General features: G+C 37.5%; 3 protein-coding genes across 4 annotated transcripts; 1 reads left to right on the top strand and 2 right to left on the bottom strand.

Moving 5' to 3' along the window:
• Positions 1-176: 176 nt before the first annotated feature.
• LOC111871895 (bolA-like protein 2) lies at positions 177-12,144 on the bottom strand. The gene is made up of 3 exons (XM_023865277.2): positions 11,929-12,144; positions 9,745-9,839; positions 177-290 (listed from the first exon to the last, which is right to left on the bottom strand). Exons 1-3 carry the CDS (start codon positions 11,989-11,991, stop codon positions 191-193), a joined length of 258 nt encoding a protein of 85 aa, XP_023721045.1. The 5' UTR covers positions 11,992-12,144; the 3' UTR covers positions 177-190.
• Positions 9,847-11,922, bottom strand: LOC111871891 (dolichyl pyrophosphate Man9GlcNAc2 alpha-1,3-glucosyltransferase). The gene has a single exon (XM_023865274.2). The coding sequence runs from the start codon at positions 11,807-11,809 to the stop codon at positions 10,172-10,174; it is 1,638 nt and encodes a 545-aa protein (XP_023721042.1). The 5' UTR covers positions 11,810-11,922; the 3' UTR covers positions 9,847-10,171.
• A 140-nt stretch (positions 12,145-12,284) lies between the features above and the next one.
• Positions 12,285-20,500, top strand: LOC111871892 (protein adenylyltransferase SelO). 2 transcript variants are annotated; one of them, XM_023865275.2, is made up of 8 exons: positions 12,285-12,538; positions 12,689-13,154; positions 13,254-13,384; positions 14,085-14,290; positions 14,375-14,635; positions 15,710-15,831; positions 19,458-19,717; positions 20,178-20,500. In XM_023865275.2, exons 2-8 carry the CDS (start codon positions 12,763-12,765, stop codon positions 20,414-20,416), a joined length of 1,611 nt encoding a protein of 536 aa, XP_023721043.1. In that variant the 5' UTR covers positions 12,285-12,538; positions 12,689-12,762; the 3' UTR covers positions 20,417-20,500. The 2 variants fall into 2 exon arrangements, with proteins under 2 accessions (XP_023721043.1, XP_033610340.1); XM_033754449.1 differs by lacking the exon at positions 12,285-12,538 and having other exon boundaries at positions 12,561-13,154.
• The last annotated feature ends 680 nt before the right edge of the window (positions 20,501-21,180 follow it).

Genomic DNA, 21,180 nt, shown 5'->3' with positions numbered 1-21,180 from the left:
GAATACTGCCTCACAATGAATGCTATGATGGGACCTTTATAATCAACTATACGTATTTTTATTCTACAGGAACTTTGATCTTGGTATCATCCAGTTAAAACCAAAACAATATGTTCATGGGAATGATATAACGTATTCACTAAATAAACGATGGAAATTGTTGTGACAGCAACTAAAAATTCAGTTTCAGCTAAGCACTCTTTTGATTTTCCCACTGCTGTGTTGTAAGGGTTTTCTGGGAGAAGGCATGAATAGATTTCAGTTCCTCTTCTAGTATGGAGTTAACCAATCTGTAAGAAAGTAAGTGGTGGCCTCTTAAAAGTCCATACTTCATATAAAACGTTCAGTTTTCATCTATACAAAATTCTACTAAACCACAGATTTTCAATGAAGCATTACAGGACATTCAATCTGTAGCCTAAATGGGATTTGGCTACCTGTTTATACAGAGAATAAAAAAGTAAAGAAATATATTACAAGACTTTACAAGTTTTCCATTTCAAATCACAGCCTAAGACACATTATATTTAGACAAAAGAGACAAAATAGGGAACAAAATTAAAATAGACATCAGCTATCGTAGGCATTATGTTACTGTAAAATCAATAATGCTACAGTATGCTATACACAGAGTGAATTTAAATTCTATACAATGTATCAGAATATGGAGACAGAATATTTTTGGAAAATGCAGCCCAAGCCACACTCTGCTTTTTGCAGCAAGATATAACCAATATGCAAGGATGAATATGCATAGCAAACCCCCATTTATACTTGTTTTACTTAATTTAAGATTGAATTTCAATGATCCCAAGCAAATGATCTCAGGGTCAAATTTCTTCCACTTCACATCTTCCTCAATTTATAATCTAAATCCACCGGCCCCCAGAGAAAATTATTAAAAAGGGATTTCGTTGTATTTAATTTATACATAGCCCATGTATTCCAAAGAATGATCTATAATTTCAATGAAAAAGTGCACAAAATGAATGCATACAGGGAGGTCATTTGTGTCCTTCTCCTGTTCACATGCTACATCTCCAAAAGTACAACACATGTTGATGAAATACGGTCTGGCCATTCTGTACTAGAGGGCATCAAGCAAATTAAATTTCTGTCGATACTTGTCAAACATACCTCCTGCTTTACATGAAGCTCAAACTAAACTTTAAATATTTTCTCAAAAGCAGCTCACTGTGCAAAGAACTTGTACATAATATAAAATAAAGACCATAAAACATTCTTTTGAAAGACGTGGTGAATATTTAACACAATATAATGAAAAATAACTCCTGACTGTGCAGTGCAAGCAGCCATGCAAAAACAGATTTGTTAACTGCAATTTAATCCAACAGGCTACTGGCATTAATTTTACTGTTTTCAAAGAAGATATTTTGTTACAGTGGCAAAGGATGATCATTATAGTGACATGATGGGTTACTGGGAAGAAAAAAATAATAAGTTACGCTGATAGTTGAAGTAAGTTTTATTTAAAAGATACAGTAAAGCAATGCAAATGAATACAGGTATGAATGATGATAGGATATGGCAACCAATGGAAAATAAAGACAACTAGTGACATAATAAAGTTCAAGTTACTTCAGACACATTTCTCATACAAAATTTAAGTCAGTGAGAATATACATTTAGTAGCCAGGAATTACTGATACAATGAACTATATCTGAATTACTGCTGTTATCACAATCAAAATTACCATCATAATCATCACCACGACCACCATCATGCATATCATTTACATGGTGAATGGTAACAAAAATATTTTTTAATTGCAACTATAAAACAGGTTCATAAGAAAAAAACATAATTAAGACCACAGGAAATTGAGAAACATGCATAAGTGACCATTTCTTTAATCTCACTGGGACAGTACAAATATAAGACAAACAGTTCAAAGATATAAAAGGACTCGGCTATCTAAACACAGTCCACCAGCATGCTCTTGTTACAGCAATTAACTCACTCACTCCCCAACAGATTAACAGTGATAATTTATACTAAGGTTATGTAATGCTGAATGAAATATTCATTCAAATGTTCATTGTTATGGGATCAATAATTTTTCAGTACATACTAACCTTGGTTCAGTCTAATGTATATATGATTGGAAATCGTACACAAAAATCCAGAAGAACTTACAACACTTTTCTTTAAATGCTTATTTATGCACGCAAGCATGAGCACACTAGCAATAATTAAAGTAAAAGTAAAGTAAAAGTCATCCCTGTAACAGGCCTTGGACACCCATAGAGTTGTGAGATGTTGAGGTTCTCACATTTTCTAGATAATTGGCTCATAGATGGCAGCAAGGTTGTCAGCCCTACATGCCAGCTGCCCTTTACCCTCAAGAATATTCCTGGTATTCATTTCTGTTAGAGGCTGAGTCGACCCCAGGGACATAGTGCAGCTGGAAGGATTAAGTCAACTGAAAAAAATCCAATGACCTCATCGGGACTTGAACCTGTGACCTTCCGGTTTGTAACATAGTGCCTCAACCAAATACGCTACCACAAGCCCACAATAATTATAAGTTAATACATAAAATAAATTACAAAATATAAGGATGATTAAAAGAAGGAAAATGAAATGCACATGAATGTGGGAAATGAGGACTGTAAAATCACAATGGGACTGCTTGGAGACCTACACACAGATGGAGGGTTAACATGACAATGTAACACCTTAAGGAAATAGGACATGATAGTAGATTATGACAAAGGACAGACTGTCCCCTCATCAAAGAGGACGTTCCATGATAACTGTGCTGAGAGGGCTTGACATCAAGGGCAGATTGACTGACCATCAGGTGCAAAGTAACTTGGTCATGGAAGTGTTGACTGGATTCAACTGGTTCAAGACAAGGTCCCATGGAGGACTTTCATAAACCTGTAATGAACCTTTTATACAAAATTTATTAGCTGATGAACTACAAAATTTTCAAGGACAACCCTACACCAATGTATCATGCCTTGCTAATGCATGTCTCCTACATTTTCAGTTCACTTAATGCAATTTTCTTTCTGGACACATGCATGTTCTGGATCTCAGTTATGCTAAATGCGTAAGAAATGTTGGGATTCCAGCAGTCTTTCTGTTACTTGTGGCACACGAAATGCTGAATATCCAAAGAAGTTACTGGTAAATTTAATTTTCTCTCATTATCTTATGCCTGGCCTGTGAGTGTTCAGGACAAACAGTATGATAACTGGATAAAAAGAATCTTGTATGCTGGGCAGAAGCAAGAGTCACAACAAGCTGCCAGAAAACAATCCACATTTTTCTGGTGACCAAACTATGTGTCTAGTGATCAGATTTTTAAACCTTTTTGGACCCCAGACTGCAACAGTAGCTGTTTATTTACTATACATTTCAAGGGCCCTCTACTGAATGTGTGAATAATGCTCCAATGTCAGAAGTTTGTACCTCATGGTAAGAAATTAAACACATGGCATATGTCCTAAGTTCAATGAAAATTAATAACTGGTTCAATTTTTTTGTAGGAAATGTTGAACGTGTATCTCATTATCTTAAAGATATGGGAATAAGAATTTAAGACAGTGACCACTTTGCAGGGAGTTCAAAATACAAAATTTGTGTTTCTCTCTTTATTGACTCATCAGTGCCAGATGATTACAATCAATCTAAATAAACATATGACAGAGAAGAAAAAGCTTTAAATACAATTGAATGGCTGAACTAAAATGACTGTATATGACTGAAATTTCAATTAAATTTTGTACTGAAGTCCCACTATATCTGTAGAATATAAGCATGTGATTGACACTTCTTAGCGTTTCAGATTGGTGTGAGTATTATCCCCATTTATTTCACTTGGATCTTCTAAACACTGCAATTTGGTGTTTCCTTTGGTCTAATAATTTTAAGCATCCTTCATCAAACCATGGCTTATGCTTCTTCACTTCATAATAACCTGGACTCTCTTTGGCAGAAATTTTGATATTCTCTCTAACAGTTTCCCAAGCTTTATTAACATCCACCTCAGTGTCTTAAGTTTTCCAAAGCTGCAAACCTATTTGAGATTTCAATATGATACTGCTCCTTACCCTCTACCTCATTTAATTTCTTGAGATTGAACCTCTCCATATGAACCCTGTGCGTTGTCTGCTTACTCACTGCCAGTCTTTCCCTAACATTTGCTTCCACCAGATCGTGGCCAGTGTCACAATCAGCTGCCCTGGATGGCCGGACATCAAGTATACTTGAATGCCATCTCCTATCTATCAAAATATGGTCAATTTGATTGTGTATCTTCCCATCAGGAGATGTCCAAGTACATTTAATGAATGTTATGAAATGGGATCACTGTACTTTCAACTGTAACATTTTTTTATGTGGCAAAGTTTATTACTCCGTTATCATTATTAATTTCATGAAAACTCTCATTCCCAATCGTTGGTTTGAAAATATCTTTCCTAACTACTTTGGCATTTAAACCTCCTAACAAAATTTTCATATGGAACTTTGGGAATTTATCAAGCTGGAGTATCACCTCTTATCACTTGTCTTCAACTGCTTATTCAATATATTTGCAGCTACCCCACATATCTAGTGGGTGTCTCCTCCATCTGCAACCTTAGGACGTGCCATGCTCCAGTGACAAGAAAGCAGACACTGAACTGCTAACACCTGCATGCAGCATAGTAACTTTTGAAGCTTCTTCCTGTTTTGTCAAGTCATCTTGAATTCACATGCACAGCAGCCCTGTCCCTTCCTGTTTTGCTTCCTTTGAAGAGATGGTGTACTCTCTGTGGCACAAAATATATTATATCCTATGGTTGGCTGAGCATTTCATATAAGTTTAATTAGGTGTAGCCAAACCAAGCAGCACCAGTTTACAGATGTGTGATGCATCATGATGAGCATCTGTCAGAAACAGACAGCAAGCTTCTTGCAATAAAATGGGCCTCTAATGCATAGTGTATTAGTACAATGTCAAATGTACACCAGAAAATTTCAGAGAAGCCCTCACAAACTCCCCGTCACACAAGATTAGAACTAGGCCTTCCTTCCTCAACTGTGCAGGATATTTTGAACAAGACACCAAAATTAGATGCTTCCAGGCTTCAGTTATTCCAGAAGATAACACACACAGATATGGCTCTGAAAAAAAGTTTATTTTAGAAATGCTTTCTTGCACTGAAGGGGATGAGACATACCTCAAAATAATTTGTCACTGTGAGAGAACATTTCATGTGTGTGGAACCATCAAAAGACACAAATATACAATGTATGGGGGAGTAAAAATCCTCATGGAGTTGGTATCTTGTCCATTTTAATATTGTCCACCCACCCACACCTTGGTCTTCCCAGTAGTCTCTTTCCTTCTGGCTTTCCCACTAATATTCTGTAAGCATTCCCTTTCTCCCCCATTCGTACTACACACCCTACCCACCTCATCGTCCTTGACTTGATCATTCTAATTATACTTGGAGAAGAGTACAAGTTATGAAGCTCCTCATTATGCAGTTTTCTCCAACCTTCTGCCATTTCATCCCTCTTTGGTGCAAATATTCTCAACACCCTCAGTCTATGTTCCTCCCTTAATGTCAGTCAAGTTTCACACCCATGCAAAACCACAGACAAAACTATAATTTTTATGTCTTTGGACAGCAGACGAGAAGACAAAAGGTTCTGGACTGAATGGTAGCAAGCATTACCCGAGTTCAATCTCCTCTTAACTTCCTCCTGAATCAGGTTTTGATTTGTTATGATTGATCCCAAATATCTGAATTCTGCCACATTTTCAAAACATGTTTCCTATCTTTATCTCAAGATTCTGCCCTGCATTTTTGTGACAAGATGACTAATATGGGCATGCAATTTACACTTTGCCAACCTCAGGGTACAATTCACTTTCTGTCACATGGCGTACATTTTCTCTTCAAGTGAAGCAAACAGGAACAGGATGTACGAGTAGCTGTCCCACACATGCAAAGAAAATTATTTCACCAAGCAGATAAAAACTTGACCAGTTACCACATTATATGAAAATGTTCATACCTTTATGTCCAGTATCATTTCACATATATACCACTTTACTTTACCAACATTTAGGGCAGGGCACTATGTACTTCTAAGGCTGCATGCAGTACAACCGAGCCTGATGACAGTTAAGCTCTAGCAGGAAACAGCTGACAATATTTTTTTTTATATTACAGCAGATATTGTGAATGAAGTAAACATAACATAAATATCAAATCTGGTACAATGTGTCATTACCAGGGCCCGGATTTTGATGACCTGAAAATATTCAAGAAATGACCGAAAAAATCCAGAAAAATGACTTAAAGGAGAAAAGAAAGAACACTTCACTTCCATGTTATTCACATTTCAGAAAACATATGAAGAAAAATTCCCTAAAATGGCCAAAAATGACAAGAAATACCCTTAAAAGCCCAAAAATTACCCCCAAAATGAAAACATTATTTTAAACCTAAAAATTTAAAAAAATTACCTATAAAATTTACATTTCTGTAACCAGCAGCTCATATCCAAGATTTATATATTTAAGAGCATCACATAGGATACAAGGAAAGAAAGATGACATGTCATCAGAATCCAGGCCCTGGTCATTACTAACCCAAAGTTAGTTTTTGCAAAATTCAGTCAATTTATTAGAAGCAAAATGCATGCTATCTTGCAAACAAAACACTTAAACTGCAGGAAAAGCCATACTGCATAAAACAAACAAGTCTTTCCCCACCATCCGATATGCAACTCGTACACGAATCTGCCTTTATAACACTGAACAATTAAGAATCACACCAGAGGAAAAGTAATGAATCAGGTTCCTCTCCATTCCGTTCACTGTCCCAGCTCTCCTTCCCTTTAGTATCCCATTCCTTAATACTTCTATCCATGCTCAAATGAAAAATAGTCTCTCTCATATAAAGAGAAGTAACACAATGTACAAACAAGCCCCACCATTTAAAATAGCGAATTATGAGTTAATATAATTTTTCCTAGCTTATGAGAGCAAGAACACAGATTCAGGGTATTTATGAGTATGAAGTGCTGCATAAGATTAAGTGACATACTGGAGATCCATAATTTGTACTCTTCACTAATTATTATGGTGATCAAAACAAAGAGGATGAAATGTCTGGGACATGCAGCATGCATGAGGGGGGGCACACAGTAGCGTAGTTGGTTGAGGCACTATGCTACAAGCTGGAAGGTCGCAGGTTTGAGCCCTGATGAAGTGGATTTTTTCAACTGACCTTATCCTTCCAGCTGCACTATGGCCCTGTAGTCAATCATGATTTATAAAAACTATTAATATTACACCTAACAACTCAAAGTGGTAAAATATGGAAAATAGGAACTATAATCACAATATTCACCGAGATAGATTCAAATAACATAGCAAGCCTTAACTTCATGATATACAGTGAAAAAATAACTATTACTCACAAGCAATGTCCAATGATCTGTGCTTTATTTATGTTTAGTTTATATCCAAACAAAATAAAACACCACTGAAGTCTGAACACAGACAATAAATGCAAATGAATTTGCAAACAATTACTTGTATGAAAATTTAAAACATTATCATGAGAGCTTTTCCCCACACTGCTCAAGTATCTCTGTTCATTACAATCTCAGTACTATGTTGTGTCCCTAAATGGAAACATTCTGATGTGAAAAATATCAGATAAACTGAACAAGTGGAGAGTGGGGATGAGCAAAAGATGCGTACACAAGGACATCAGATCCTGCATATGAGCAAGGGCTGAAATAATATATGCAGTGACCCTAGTCTCATTACAGCCACAGCAGACATGTAAAGCTACTGTTTCTTTAATGATGCATTCGTTTTGTGTCAACTTACAGATGATCACTGTACAGTCACCAAATGACCATCATGAGTTGGAAATTACACAATAGTACTACTAAAACAATAAAAGGAACATACAGTTCAGTAAAGTTTAATATTTTATTCTTAATTTATGCCCCAAGTCATATTTGTCTTGCAACTACATAAACATGAATATTCAAAGAAATTATGTCAATATACAGCTGTACAGACATTAGATATTATTATAATAATAAGGCAGTTATACACTAAAGAGGAAGGACCTAGGTCAGAGCTTTTGACACAAACAGGCAAGGGGATATATATAAGGACCCTCTGCCAGAAGAATGAAGGACCTGTTGGAATTAAACAGAGATCAGTTAAGATGGGTGGTAGGATTACTTGCTGGACACTGCCACCTAAAAAGACTTTTCAAACTGGGACTGACCCAACCTGTGAACGGTGCCTACAAGAAGACGAATCAGCCACACATATCCTATGTGATTGGTAGGCCATAGCTTATTTTAGATTTCGTCACTTAGGTCGGTTCTTCATGGAACCAAGTGACACTTATGACGCCCCCATAAATAAAGTCCTACATTTCATTCGAAGTGTAGGATTAATAAAGAGTTATTCCATAGATCACTGAAGGTCACAGTGTGAGGGCTGGATTTTATGGCCTACCCCTTACACACATACATACACACAGGTCAGAGCTTGGAAGATGTAAAAACCTTTAAGATAACCTGCATGTACTGGCAGCAGCTAAATACTGATAACAACACTTCAAGACTACCAACACAAACTACTGGGATATTTGGATGATCTGCAAAAACTTATCAATAACAGAGAACAAATCAGCAAGCATGTGACAATAAACCACATTTCTGCACAAGAACAGAGAAGCGCATGCTGACCTGAATAACTGAAATGAAGATCATACTGAAGAATCTCCAAAAACAATAAGGATTTTATCTTGTATTTATTTTAAGAAGTAATGTGCATTTACAGTTTCTAAATCCGGCAAAGATTTTACATAAATAATTATATCAAGATTCAAGTAAGCCTCACTCATAAATGTCATACTTTTATGATTTTAATATCTGATTTTATACGTAAAAGTATAAAGTGCTTAATTAATTCAACACCATGGCATCAAATGTATAGTGGAGTGAAGGCAGAGCTCCACTATTCTTGACCTTGACAATATATGGAGGTGGGCAGTCATCCCCAGCTGCTTTACCCCCATGGGACAGAGCCCTGGTACCCACTGAACAGAAGGCAGTCCAGCCCATAGTCCACTGCTACACCCAACTGAACTATCCTGTATATACTGTACATCTATATAATGAGGGTATGTTTCTCTGTGTATTTTCGTTTTTATGCAGTTGCAGGACACATCTGACTTGTTACAGAACAAAAGAATAAACTTTACTAAATTGTATTCCTTTACAGTTTTAGTAGTTGTCTAATTTTGTGTAATTGCCACCTATGGCCATATAGTGACCAAAACATGTTGTGCAAGTGACTATATCTTATAGAAGTCTGTATGTAAAACTATAATACCAACAAATTGAATTTTACATTTAGCTTACTATGGTCCCTGTACCTAAATACACAGAGTTCTATACCAGCTCCAAGTTAATAACACAATGAAATTCCAGTGTTACATTTTCAGTTCCAAAGTTGGGGTGAAGTGAGTGAGTAAATTTAAATGTGTATCAGAGTCTATGGCCTTAGGTGAAGTAAAATTTTTACTGTGTATTGTCTATAACTTGAACAACTATAAAGAATCAAAACAACCACACAACAAATCACTTCACGATACCCTAATATGGGAAATTCATTCTGTTAACATCTAAGCAGAGTTAGAAAAACAAGAATCTTAAATTGTAACTGAAGCTAATACCTGTGTCTCTGCAACAGAGGCTTCCCTTCAAACTTGTCTGACACAATGAGGACACTAAACTTTGCCCCACAACCATCAGATTCATCCTGAACTTCCTGTAAAATCAGGACTTCATAAGTGCCAATATCCATGCCATAGGATAGTCCTTGAAAGAAACTGCTTATGTATACACAGATCAGTATAGGAAGGAGTTTCATGAAAATGTGTAGAGGAACATAAACCAGCATATCAGGCAACAAATGTTTTATTTACAATCTGAAGGCACAGTATATTGTTCCTTTTTTATTTCATATTGGTATTAATACTGGAAGTGTACAAAACTCATTTACATTTCATGTCACAGGCGTATTTGTGAATTACATCCGTTATCCTTTGAAATAACAAGTGGAAGCATCCTGCATTCAACAAACAAGGCATGAGTAACTTATTACTTTGATTTCAGCTTTGAACTGTGACTGAAAAAGAATATCTGTCTGTAGTTAAAATAAGCAAAGAAAACAATAAAATGTGCACATGAATAGAATGAAATTAGGAGTGGGAAAAGGTCAGGATACTGAGATGGTGGACTGACAGCTACACTACATACTGTCAGCACAGAACAGGCTGCCAATGAAACAAAAAATATTAAAAGGAAATGTTTCCTTAATAAAAATGGCTGTATCTCTGCATATATTCTCACTGGTTTCTTACTCTTTTGTTGGTTTGTTTTAGCGCCTGGTGGTGTAAATGCAATGGGGTAATTTACTAGGTCTCTTAAACCAAAATTAACTGTTAACAAAACAGAAATTGAGTAAAACACAGTTAGTGCAATATATGGAATTAAAAGTCCATCTTTAAGTAAAAGTGGCAACATACTGAAAGTAGAAACAATGAGGAAATAGAAACAAGGTAAGGGCTCTACAGGAAGATAAAGTGCAACTGGTATAGCTGCAAAAAGTATGCTTTTCTCATGTACTTGAAAAGAGAACAAAAAGAAAGCAAGAGAAGAGTTAATGACAGAAAGCAGAAACTTATCTAATCTTGGTCGAAGAAGAATGTCCATGCTACTTGGTAGAACAGCCAACAAGGTTGCAACAAAGCAAAGTTTTGCCATTTGCAAGTTGGTAAAGATTTCTTTAAATTTCACAATAACATTCAAACAACACCACACATTAGAAACCTTATCCTCAAAAACGCCTCTTGCCAGAGGAAACAAACGATGTACAACCTGTAAAAGAAGGTTAACATTCTTCAAGAATGGAAACCATATTATAAAAAATGTAATAATGACAATTGACCCTAATGACAGAAGCTTAATAAATCCAGCTACAACAGACCTATTTTGTTTTGGGAGGCAATTTCCAAGCAGATAACAAAAAAAAGGAAGAGCATGGTAAAGACCCATTTGTTTGTAATTTATGGACAGACAAAAAAGAACAGATGCTAAAAGCTCTCTTTCTTGAATCAAGGCTGCAATTGCTGCAACTGTTGCACCAAGAGAAATTCCATTGTACTGAAAATGGCCATGATCAATTAATATAAGACCAGGATAAATAAGAGTCAAATATGTTGCCATGTGTGTAGTAAGACGTTTCTCTTCCTTTGCAGTGAACGTCGATGTGTTGTAATTTCTTACATTCTTAGCTGTGTTCAGACTATTTGATTGCCTTCTGCAACAAAAATACCACCAAACTGCTGGCATATAAATGAATAGATCAGCTATCAAAACAGTAGCTCTCATAAAAATCTTGTGTCCATAACTTTCATAGCCCCGTGAAGACCGTAGAACAACAAATTCTGAGTTTATATAGTCCGCCATGTGGCCACAGATTAAACTATGATATGCAGTTAATGGTGGATAATCAAGACCCCAATACAAAAGGTCATTTTCCGATGTATTGTAGTACCAGTCCTGCAAAGGCAGATTTCGAGTGACCTCCATCCAATGGCGCTGAGCTTCATAGTCACCAAACATTGGAGGGCGCCCTTGTCCAGAGTAGGGATGCAGTGAAACACACCACCTTACTAAAACTGCTACCAGAAGTACAAGAACTGGAATTCCCTCCACATCATTCATCTCAAGCATTGTCCAAGTATTTAAATGTCAGTAATATACTTTGTATACCGTTCTGTAAACCTTTCTGTTCACTTACAGACAATTAGTTAACAGTAAATCGGTCAGCACTTTCAAGAACTGTTACTTACAACGTGCGTTGCTTCAAGCTCCTTTTGTAATTTCGACTTGATGTAATCTTCACTATATGGCATGATGGAATAATAGCAAATGCCTAGGTTTATATATACAGACTGCCTTTAGTTTGAGAAAAATGAACCTTGTAAACCCTACTAACGACCACGCTCTCAAATCACGAACGTTCCCTTAGAACTCAACCACGTCAACCGTTCATGCACTTAAAACCGTACAAACGTACACATTTAAGCGCACTCTGTGAACAGATGTTGCGAACAACAATAAAACAAATGCACAACCAGCACAACGACCAAATACACATCGAGCCGCGTCCGTATGTTTCGGTAGCCAAAGCGATAGCTAAGGTTATAATTCCACAGACTATAGTGGCGAATGTTTCCTTCGGGTTATACATACATTAATTAATCCGTGATACGTACGAACTAATCCGAACTGATCTGAACTAATCCAAAATTCAAAGAGGAGGTTATGAAATGTGAAAATGAATGTTAGGAGCGTTAGGAGTGACAGAAGACCTTGTTAATAATTTTTAGTATAGCTACATGTAATGCAGATGATCCACTAATCCACAATATATTTATTATTGAAGACCAATTAAATTTGGTAAATAATTTCAATTCTAATATTTGTTACATGGCAATGCTCTTCTCGCACGGCTGGTTAGATTTGTCCTTTGTCAAATCAGCTGTTCGTGAAGGCTGTGGTGTAAGAGCAGAATTTGAACTGCTGTTGAAACTTATTGCTGTTTTTCAGACATATACGTCTGGTGCGGTAATTGTCCGTGGTACAAATGACACTTACGTGACCATTGAAAGATATTACGCGTGATGATGGAAAAATCAGCTGACCAGTTTTGTCTGAAGAAAGACTTGCGTGACTGGCAGTTTTGTCAGTCGAAACTAATGAACCTTCCCTTGGATATTACGAAGGAAAACTATGTTCGGAGAAACATAAAAGACTCGATATTTTCGGTTGTTTTGCCAACGCCTTTAAAAACGAAACTAAAACTGGTACATTTTTCAGAAGATGCCCTCATCAACATTCTCGATATGGATCCTTTGATTACAAAAACAAGCGAGTTTCTAGAATTTATAGCAGGTAATAAAGTCATTCCAAGTTCAGTTCCTCTTTCGCATCGATATGGGGGTTACCAATTCGGTTTTTGGGCAATGCAACTAGGAGATGGAAGAGCACATTTGCTTGGTGAATATATAAACAGGTATTTCATTCAGGGCTAATAATAGGGCCAATTGACAGATTAAAACACTGAACATTTTTCATATGCAGTGACTTATAATGTTTGCATTTTCCATGACAGAGCAGGGGAACGGTGGGAATTGCAACTTAAAGGCTCTGGGAAGACACCATATTCAAGAGATGCTGATGGACGTGCAGTACTTCGTTCATCTGTTCGTGAATTTCTTTGTTCTGAAGCTATGTACTACTTGGGTATGATATACTTACAGATTCTATAGACTGTGCTGGCAAGTGATTTTTCCTAGCCCAAATTCAATGATAAGCAAAGTATAAATAATTACTTCAGTAATTAGCACAAATAAAGAACAGTAATGTGATGTGACAGCTCTCCTTTAATATCAAATTGTAACTATGAAGTCAGAACTTAGGGAAATATGTCTTGACAGAACTAGTGGAATTCAACTGAAATTTCTGCATGTCATATGAGGCAGGAACAAGTTCTGTATCAGCATATGTAACCCACAACTCATTTCAGATAGCAACCACTGGCATTATGGATATGGTTATCATAGTTATAAATCATTATTTTTCACTTTTCTGATTAGGCATGTGGTTGTCAGCATGAAGAAAGACTGTATTGCACAAACTCCCACATCATTCAGTGAACCAAGCATATGCATGCGACAGGAAATTCATTGTGTGCCTGTAAAAGAAGTTTCAGTATATTGGGTCTGTAAAAGATTTTGCAGTCTAATTATTTTCTTACTATGTTTACATTAGTATTTTTTCCTAATACAAGAGGGACATATATTAATATATATATATGTGTAACAGATATTCATTTTGATGTTATGTGAATTTATCTTAGTTCACATATACAATTTAAATAAAAATATTCAGTGATAGTAATCCCATATGAGAAGTCTTCATGTTGTTACTGCTGTTTCACAAGGTATTCCAACTTCCCGAGCTGCAGCTCTTGTTGTAAGTGATGATCCAGTATTGAGAGACCAGTTCTACAATGGATTTTCAAAGACTGAGAGAGCAGCAGTTGTACTTCGTTTGGCACCATCTTGGTTTCGGTTTGGTTCACTGGAGATTCTGGCACACAACAGGGAGCTGACATCCTTAAAAAAACTTTTAGATTTTATAATAATTGTGAGTCCAAGCTTAATATATTCACTGTTCTTTTCAATGCACAAAGTATGACATTTATATTAACACTGTATATGAACTTCCCAGGAACACTACTCACAGATCAACCCACAGGATGACAGCAGATATGTCCAGTTATTTTGCCAGGTAGCACAAAAAACAATGGATCTTGTTGTGTGCTGGCAGAGTGTTGGTTTTGTCCACGGTGTTCTCAACACAGACAATATGAGCATGCTTGCTATTACCATTGATTATGGTCCCTTTGGATTTATGGAAACTTATGACCCACACTTCGTTCCAAATTCTTCAGACAAAGAAGCAAGATATTGTTTTGACAGACAGCTGCAGGTGTGTTTTCATTTTCATTTAATTTTTATTGTCAGATAATGGACATTAAGTATACTTTCAAGTAGCACATTTTCAAAGCAGAGTAATTTCTTTTTTTTTCCTGCACAGTCAGTAGCATCAGCTGTTTCTGATTTAGCATATCTTTGAAATGGAAATTTCAGATGCTCATTTTTCTGTTTACAGATAAAGAATCATATAATTTTCATCTGTTAAGAGGTGCAGGGGGGGGGGGCTTATAGTTTATCAGTTCTGGATGTAGATAACCAAATCTAGGACCTAAGGTGTACTCTATTGTGATGTATAGACCCATTGCTAAGCAGTGACTCTCTAAATGGTTGACATTACTAGGTAACGTCCGTAACATACACACACGCAACAATAAAAGATTATGTTTTCTATGTGGTCCATGCCACAACCATTGCTATGCAGTGGTATGGTAACCACGCCTCTACAACAATAGAGGGGCTGTGTTTTCTGCGTGATCCATACCAAGGAGTTATCTTGAAGACAGTTGGTGCTATAGTTCAGCTGAGAGTTCAGGTGTGGAGTGTTAACCAGCAGGCAACGGTGTGATCACAGAAGCTGAAGAATCTCCATTGCTAAGATTTGTTACCAAGAAACATCTAGCGAAGACATTGCAGAGGAATAGCCATTGTTCAGAGCTGTTACCAAGCAATGACTAGTGAAAGCAGACTGAGAAGATGTGGAAATCAGCAATAATGTTACAGTTTGTAGTTACAACCTATAAGTGGTCAATAAATCTGTTTACCAATCCATACCCCATCTACAGTCATCCCTAAGTCATGACAATATGAAGCTTAAATGAGCAGAGGTGTGCCTTTTTGTACATTATTTAATTTTCAAAATGATGATAATTTTCTGTTGGGTGCACTGGCCTTCTTGTAAGAATTTACCTTCAGTAGTGCAGAAGTTTTTAGAAACAGGAAAACTTAATACTATGGGCTATTATTCAGGATGATGTGTCTGCAAGATGAAATACTTAAAAACTGAATGGAAGGTGTGACCAGCTGCTCTATTTCAGTTACTGATTAGCATGTATTTGTGTGTTATTAGATTGCAGAATGGAATTTGCAAAAACTGTCAGAGGCCTTCATTCCTTTCCTTGATGAGACACAAGTAATCCAAGTGAGGACAGAGCTGCAGAACTTTGGGCCCAGTGCTAAGGTGAAACAAAGGCAAGGAAGGGCACATGCACTTTGTAGTTAAGAGAAGATTAGATTTCATGTCATTCTTCTTGCATGAGCAATTGAATCAGTGTTTTCACTTCCTTGGTATAGTGCTGGGTAGACCTTGCCCAAGGGATGGCATATGGTCATGCATGAGAGGAGAATGCAATGGGAAGCAATAATGTGGTGGAGGTACTTTTCACTGTTCCAAGACAATTTGTTTCCCACAAAGCCAGGCAGCAGACAGACTTGCTCCCTCTCTCTGTGACCAAGTGGACTCATCCATGCTTATGACTGCTTGAAAGAATGCAGTATTGTTTCAGAATGCATGCCATCATTTGTTGGATGAGGCATAGCAGCTATATCAAACCCCAAGCAGTTAATATTGAGATATGGAACAGACCACATTTGTTGATGGTTAAAGTGAAGGTGAAGTATTAGTTTTTAATTTTGTGGGGTGGGGCAAGACTGAGTCCACTTCGTAGGTTGGCCACTAATTGGCCTATTGTACCAGTCTCAGTATGGAGCATTTTGTGCAATGAGAATAGGCAGGGGAAACCTGCCCCAGTGCCACTTTATCCACCACAAATCGTACATGACTTGATCTGGGATGAAACCTGTGCCACCTTCGTGGGAAGCCGGTGACTAAACCCCCCCCAAGTTATGGCATGGCCAAGGTCAAGTGTTACCACACTGGATAGACTGTTGCTTACAAGGACATAAAGTTCAAACCTTTTCCAAGTGCTTTAATTGCGTGTTAGAAGATAGTTATGATTATAAAAACCTTGAACTGATACTGTGATGTTTCATACACACCAATCAGTATTTAGAGTTTTCTTACCTACTGACAATAATACATAATTGGTTATGAATACATCACTGTCACTCTAACATCAGTAATACAACAATACAAAATTACCCACAGGTATTATTTTATATTAAAAAATCCCACCTCCTGTTGTAACAGAATATGTGGATTCACATACAATTTGAAAACACAATAAAAAGAAGTATTTTTACCAGAATATAGTGATGTGCAAATTGTGTGAAGAAATGATGCAATGAAGACTGGAAAAGTTGCATGCCATAATATGAGTATGGTATACAGAATTCCCAACAGCATTCTTTGCAGTTTAGTAAACCTATTTGCAGCCTGTTTATAAAATATGATTACTGGTTTATGATATACATGAAACAGTCCATTACATAAACTTAACCTTTTTTTATATTGCTAGTGGGGTGGGACTAAGTCCTTGTACTGCAACCACTTCTGGCCTATTGTACCAGCCCCAAATGATAGGTGAGGGTGATTGTGGAGCAATTGGTGGAATGAAGATTGGCAGGGGAAACCGAAGTACTCAGAGAAAACCTGCCCCAGCGCCACTTTGTCCACCACAAATTCCCAAATCCCACTTGACCAGACCCAGGCCGCTGCGGTAGGAAGCCAGCGACTAACTGCTTGAGCTATGGTGTGGCCTAACTTAACTAATTAATTAAGCACTATGCCATGAAGGCATATAGGGGAGTGGATTATAGAACCACATTTTCTTGACCTCGGCACTAGCTGGAGGTGAGTGGTCAGCTTCACGCCCTGACTGCTTTACCCCTGGGGAAAGAGCCCCCAGTACCCATTAGATAGGAGGTTGGGTGGACCCCAGAGCCGGTCTGGATGACATGGAGAAGTGAAAATTCTTGCCCCCACCAGAACTCAAAATCTAACCCCTTGGTCATCCAGTCTGTAGCTAGTCACTATGCTGACTATGCTATCATGGCTCCCTATTAAGGGTCAATATGGCTGAAAACTGTGATTGCCTGACTTTCATCGAGTTTCCTGTCAAATTAATACGAAAACTGTTCAACAGTTTAGGTGCTGATACTATGTCTCAGAGAGATGGACAGCCATGACACTCAACAAATCTGTGCAGGGAACTTCAATATAAATTTTTATCAACATCAGTCCATCTGCATTTGAGCTACGAGGTGATATTCTATGGATGATCACCCAATCCAGTTGAAATCAGTGTGACGCTACCTATTGAAGTACTGAAACACTAATTTAATTTATGTTTCTCATAGCTACAACTTACAGTGGTGTCCTTGCAGTCCATTTTCCTACCTTAAAAATGATAAGGTTAATTTTAAATGGTATCAGACATTCTACACAGCACACTTCTACTGCATTCAAAGCTAAGAGTTTGCATTACCTGTTTCTGCTGATATATGTCAGTAAGCATATGTGGATTCATATTACCACGGATATATCCTTCAAAGTACAAACAGAATGAGCATAGGTGGGACGGTCGATTTTGGCTGGTGGATCTCTGATGCGTAGTGGTCTGATGCAAGTCGGTGAGCCTAAGATTGGTGGGCATGCGCAGTGACACTATGTTGCCTCAGTAAGAAGGTAGACGTTGAGCTCATAGGATCCCTGTTATTAGTAGATACTGTTTGCTTTTCCCACGTGCCAGTTGCTAGTTGCCAGTGCCAGCCTACAAATGTTCCCTCTGCAGACGAAGCAAGTTCGTAGCATAGACTCGCTCTCATGCGCTGACAGTGAAGGACACCGGCCAAAAAGTATTGGCAGGCTTATAAAAACAAAAGATCATAAACGTCATGCAACCAGAATAATATACAGTTCAGTTGTTTATGGGGAAAGTAAAATGCAAGAGGCAAATCCACTCAACTAAAATGGTACTGCAGCAAGCATTAACAAATGCAACTCAAATTCACTGGCCAATAGTTGCCATTAACCCCTCTAAGCAAAACAGGTGTGATATTTCTAGAGCCCTGCTTGGAAGTATATATCAAAGGGATTATTTTACATGATTTTCAGCTGTTGTACACATTGTTTAAAATGCTTATTTTGTTTTCTTGAGATTGTGGGAAGGACAGCATCTCTGTCCTAGTGACTGCACTGCACAGTGAAGAACACATCAAAAAATGGTACAGGTACTTTGCTACCAAAAATTAGCATTTACACTGGTATGCAAAGTTATTCTGCAACAGTTTTGCACATCACATGGTGAAGTATCTGTCTTTCTAGTTTCTAAGAACTGATGATGCCTTAAGTTTTGTGTTTGCTTTTGCAGCCATGCATACAGCTATGTATAATATACAAATCAGTTTAGTTTCATGTGTCTGTATGAAAGTCAACACATATATTCACTGCACATAACCGTACATACAAAAACTACACTACTGTTAGATGGATGGAGGTCAGAATGTCACCATTAATTTTTCCCGACTTCTACAAATCACTGAGCAATACAGAGTGCTGCAACAGGTTTGATTTAGGTTGTGTGTCTATTCTGTTGCTCATACATTTCTGTATAATCTGATAAATACTACTAAATAGGTAAAATGTACAATATATGTCTTTAAAATTGCTTTTCTTAGGTGGGATATCTTTTTATGCAGGAAACATTTTAAGTGGGATATAAATATATTATTATATTACTTTTGGACCTCAATAATTGCAGCTTTTTAGGGATATTCTTAAGTTGGGACCACAGTGTTTCAGGTCACTGTGGTCCGATAATTTAAAGATTTGGTAGTGCACAAAATTCTTAATTCTCCTCTACTGGGTATGGTGGACAGACCTGGTATACTCGTATACAAACATGTAACCATTTCAGGTCTGCATTTATAAAGAAGTTGGGATTGAATGAGGATAAGGATGATGCTGACAGTCAGCTTCTCACACTCTTACTACAGCTGATGGAAGAAACTGGCACTGATTTTACCATGACATTTAGGCAGCTTGGAGAAATCGCCTTAGCAGATATAAGAAATCCACAAATATTAAATGAGTATTGGTCTCTTAAAAGACTATCCAGCCATCCGCAGTATCCTTCATTTACAGAAGCATATCTGAAAAGAATTGAAGAGGAAAGAGGTTAGTAGCAAATATCTGATTTTATTTTCATTGTGTACATAGAAATTGGACCAGACAATTTTCAGTTTAAATTAGATGGGAAAAAACATGTAAGCAAGTTTGATGGAAACCTGAACACACACAGATCCATGTGGAATAAACAATTTTTGGTGCCCTGTAAGAGATATGGCCTGGCTCATATGTTTGCACTAAGTCACTCCCTATACAAAATTTACTGTGATGAGTAAAACATTCCTGTTCTGTTTACTGTGATCATGAATTCATTTTGTTGGCAAAATTGTTACTTTCTGCCTTATTCTGTTCTGAAAAGTGGCCAGCTCATTCAAAATTGGAATGGAAGAACTCAAGAGACATTGCTGGTATGGTCTCATAAGCCTATTCTCTTTCCATAGAAAAGTAATTTAAAAGGCAACAGGCCTGAAGGAATATGGCATGTATATAAATATAAAATAATTTGTAGGTCTCACAGATGCAGGAAGGAGACAACTCATGTGTCAAATGAATCCACGCTATGTGCTGAGGAACTGGATGGCACAGTCTGCTATTGAGAAAGCTGAGAAAGACGATTTTAGTGAAGTGCAATTTCTGCTCAAAGTTCTGCAGAACCCATACACAATCTGTGAAGAGGCAGAAGAAAAAGGATATGCTGATCCTCCTCCAGAATGGTCACACACCATCAGAGTGAGCTGTTCTAGTTGAGGCTGGGATCTGTCGTCATATATATATATATATATATATACACACACACACACACACACACACACACACACACGTGGTACAGTCATTAAGTTTGTGGACTGTGGTTTTATCACATCATATTACAAGGTATTCACATACACGTACATAGATCTACATCGGCCCTCAAAATAGTCACCGTTGGCCACCATGCAAGTCTGCCAACGTTGATATAGCTGCCGAAAATATTGCTGAAACATATTGGCAGGAAATTCCCATATGGCATCTCTTCTGCCATTGACGACCTCCTCGGATGACTGAAATCTACGACCACATAGCTTTGCTATCAAGCGGTGAAAGAGAAAGAAATCACATGGTGCTAGATCCGGTGAGCACGGAGGGTATGGCAAAATGGTGACCTGTTGCCTTGTCAGATCCTCTTGGACAAGAACAGAGCGATGTGCAGAGGCACTGTCATGCAGCAACAGCCAATTCTTCCTACGCCAAAGCTATGGACGCTTACGATGAATTGAATCGCGTAGAGAGTAGGGATCTCCTTGTACCAGTCCTTGTTTACAGTTGCTCCGTGTGGGATAAATTCCACGTAAACAATTCCTGACAAATCGAAAAACAGTTCGAGCATCACCTTGCCTTTTGACCTGTTTTGTAGTGGTTTCTTCTTTCTTGGCGATGATGGCAATTTCCAGGTGGCCAATTGTTGCTTCAATTGCAGATCACAAAGAAAACACCATGTTTTGTCTCCTGTAATGATACGGCTGAGAAACGTC

This window comes from Cryptotermes secundus, unplaced genomic scaffold (assembly GCF_002891405.2).
Source record: "Cryptotermes secundus unplaced genomic scaffold, Csec_1.0 scaffold1350, whole genome shotgun sequence".
In the NCBI taxonomy this organism is placed as follows: domain Eukaryota; kingdom Metazoa; phylum Arthropoda; class Insecta; order Blattodea; family Kalotermitidae; genus Cryptotermes; species Cryptotermes secundus.
Note: the sequence above shows the minus strand (reverse complement) of the source record. Positions and strands in the feature narration are given on the sequence as shown.

Excerpts from the sequence above, each read along its gene's own strand:
- LOC111871892 (XM_023865275.2), top strand. The coding sequence starts at position 12,763 with ATGATGGAAAAATCAGCTGACCAGTTTTGTCTGAAGAAAGACTTGCGT. Across the intron at positions 13,155-13,253 it reads CTTGGTGAATATATAAACAG|AGCAGGGGAACGGTGGGAAT; the intron begins GTATTTCATTCA and ends TTTCCATGACAG. Across the intron at positions 15,832-19,457 it reads AGTGCTAAGGTGAAACAAAG|GTCTGCATTTATAAAGAAGT; the intron begins GCAAGGAAGGGC and ends TAACCATTTCAG.
- LOC111871895 (XM_023865277.2), bottom strand. The coding sequence starts at position 11,991 with ATGCCATATAGTGAAGATTACATCAAGTCGAAATTACAAAAGGAGCTT. Across the intron at positions 9,840-11,928 it reads AGCTTGAAGCAACGCACGTT|GAAGTTCAGGATGAATCTGA; the intron begins GTAAGTAACAGT and ends CTGATTTTACAG. Across the intron at positions 291-9,744 it reads CCTCTGTTGCAGAGACACAG|ATTGGTTAACTCCATACTAG; the intron begins GTATTAGCTTCA and ends ACTTTCTTACAG.
- LOC111871891 (XM_023865274.2), bottom strand. The coding sequence starts at position 11,809 with ATGCTTGAGATGAATGATGTGGAGGGAATTCCAGTTCTTGTACTTCTG.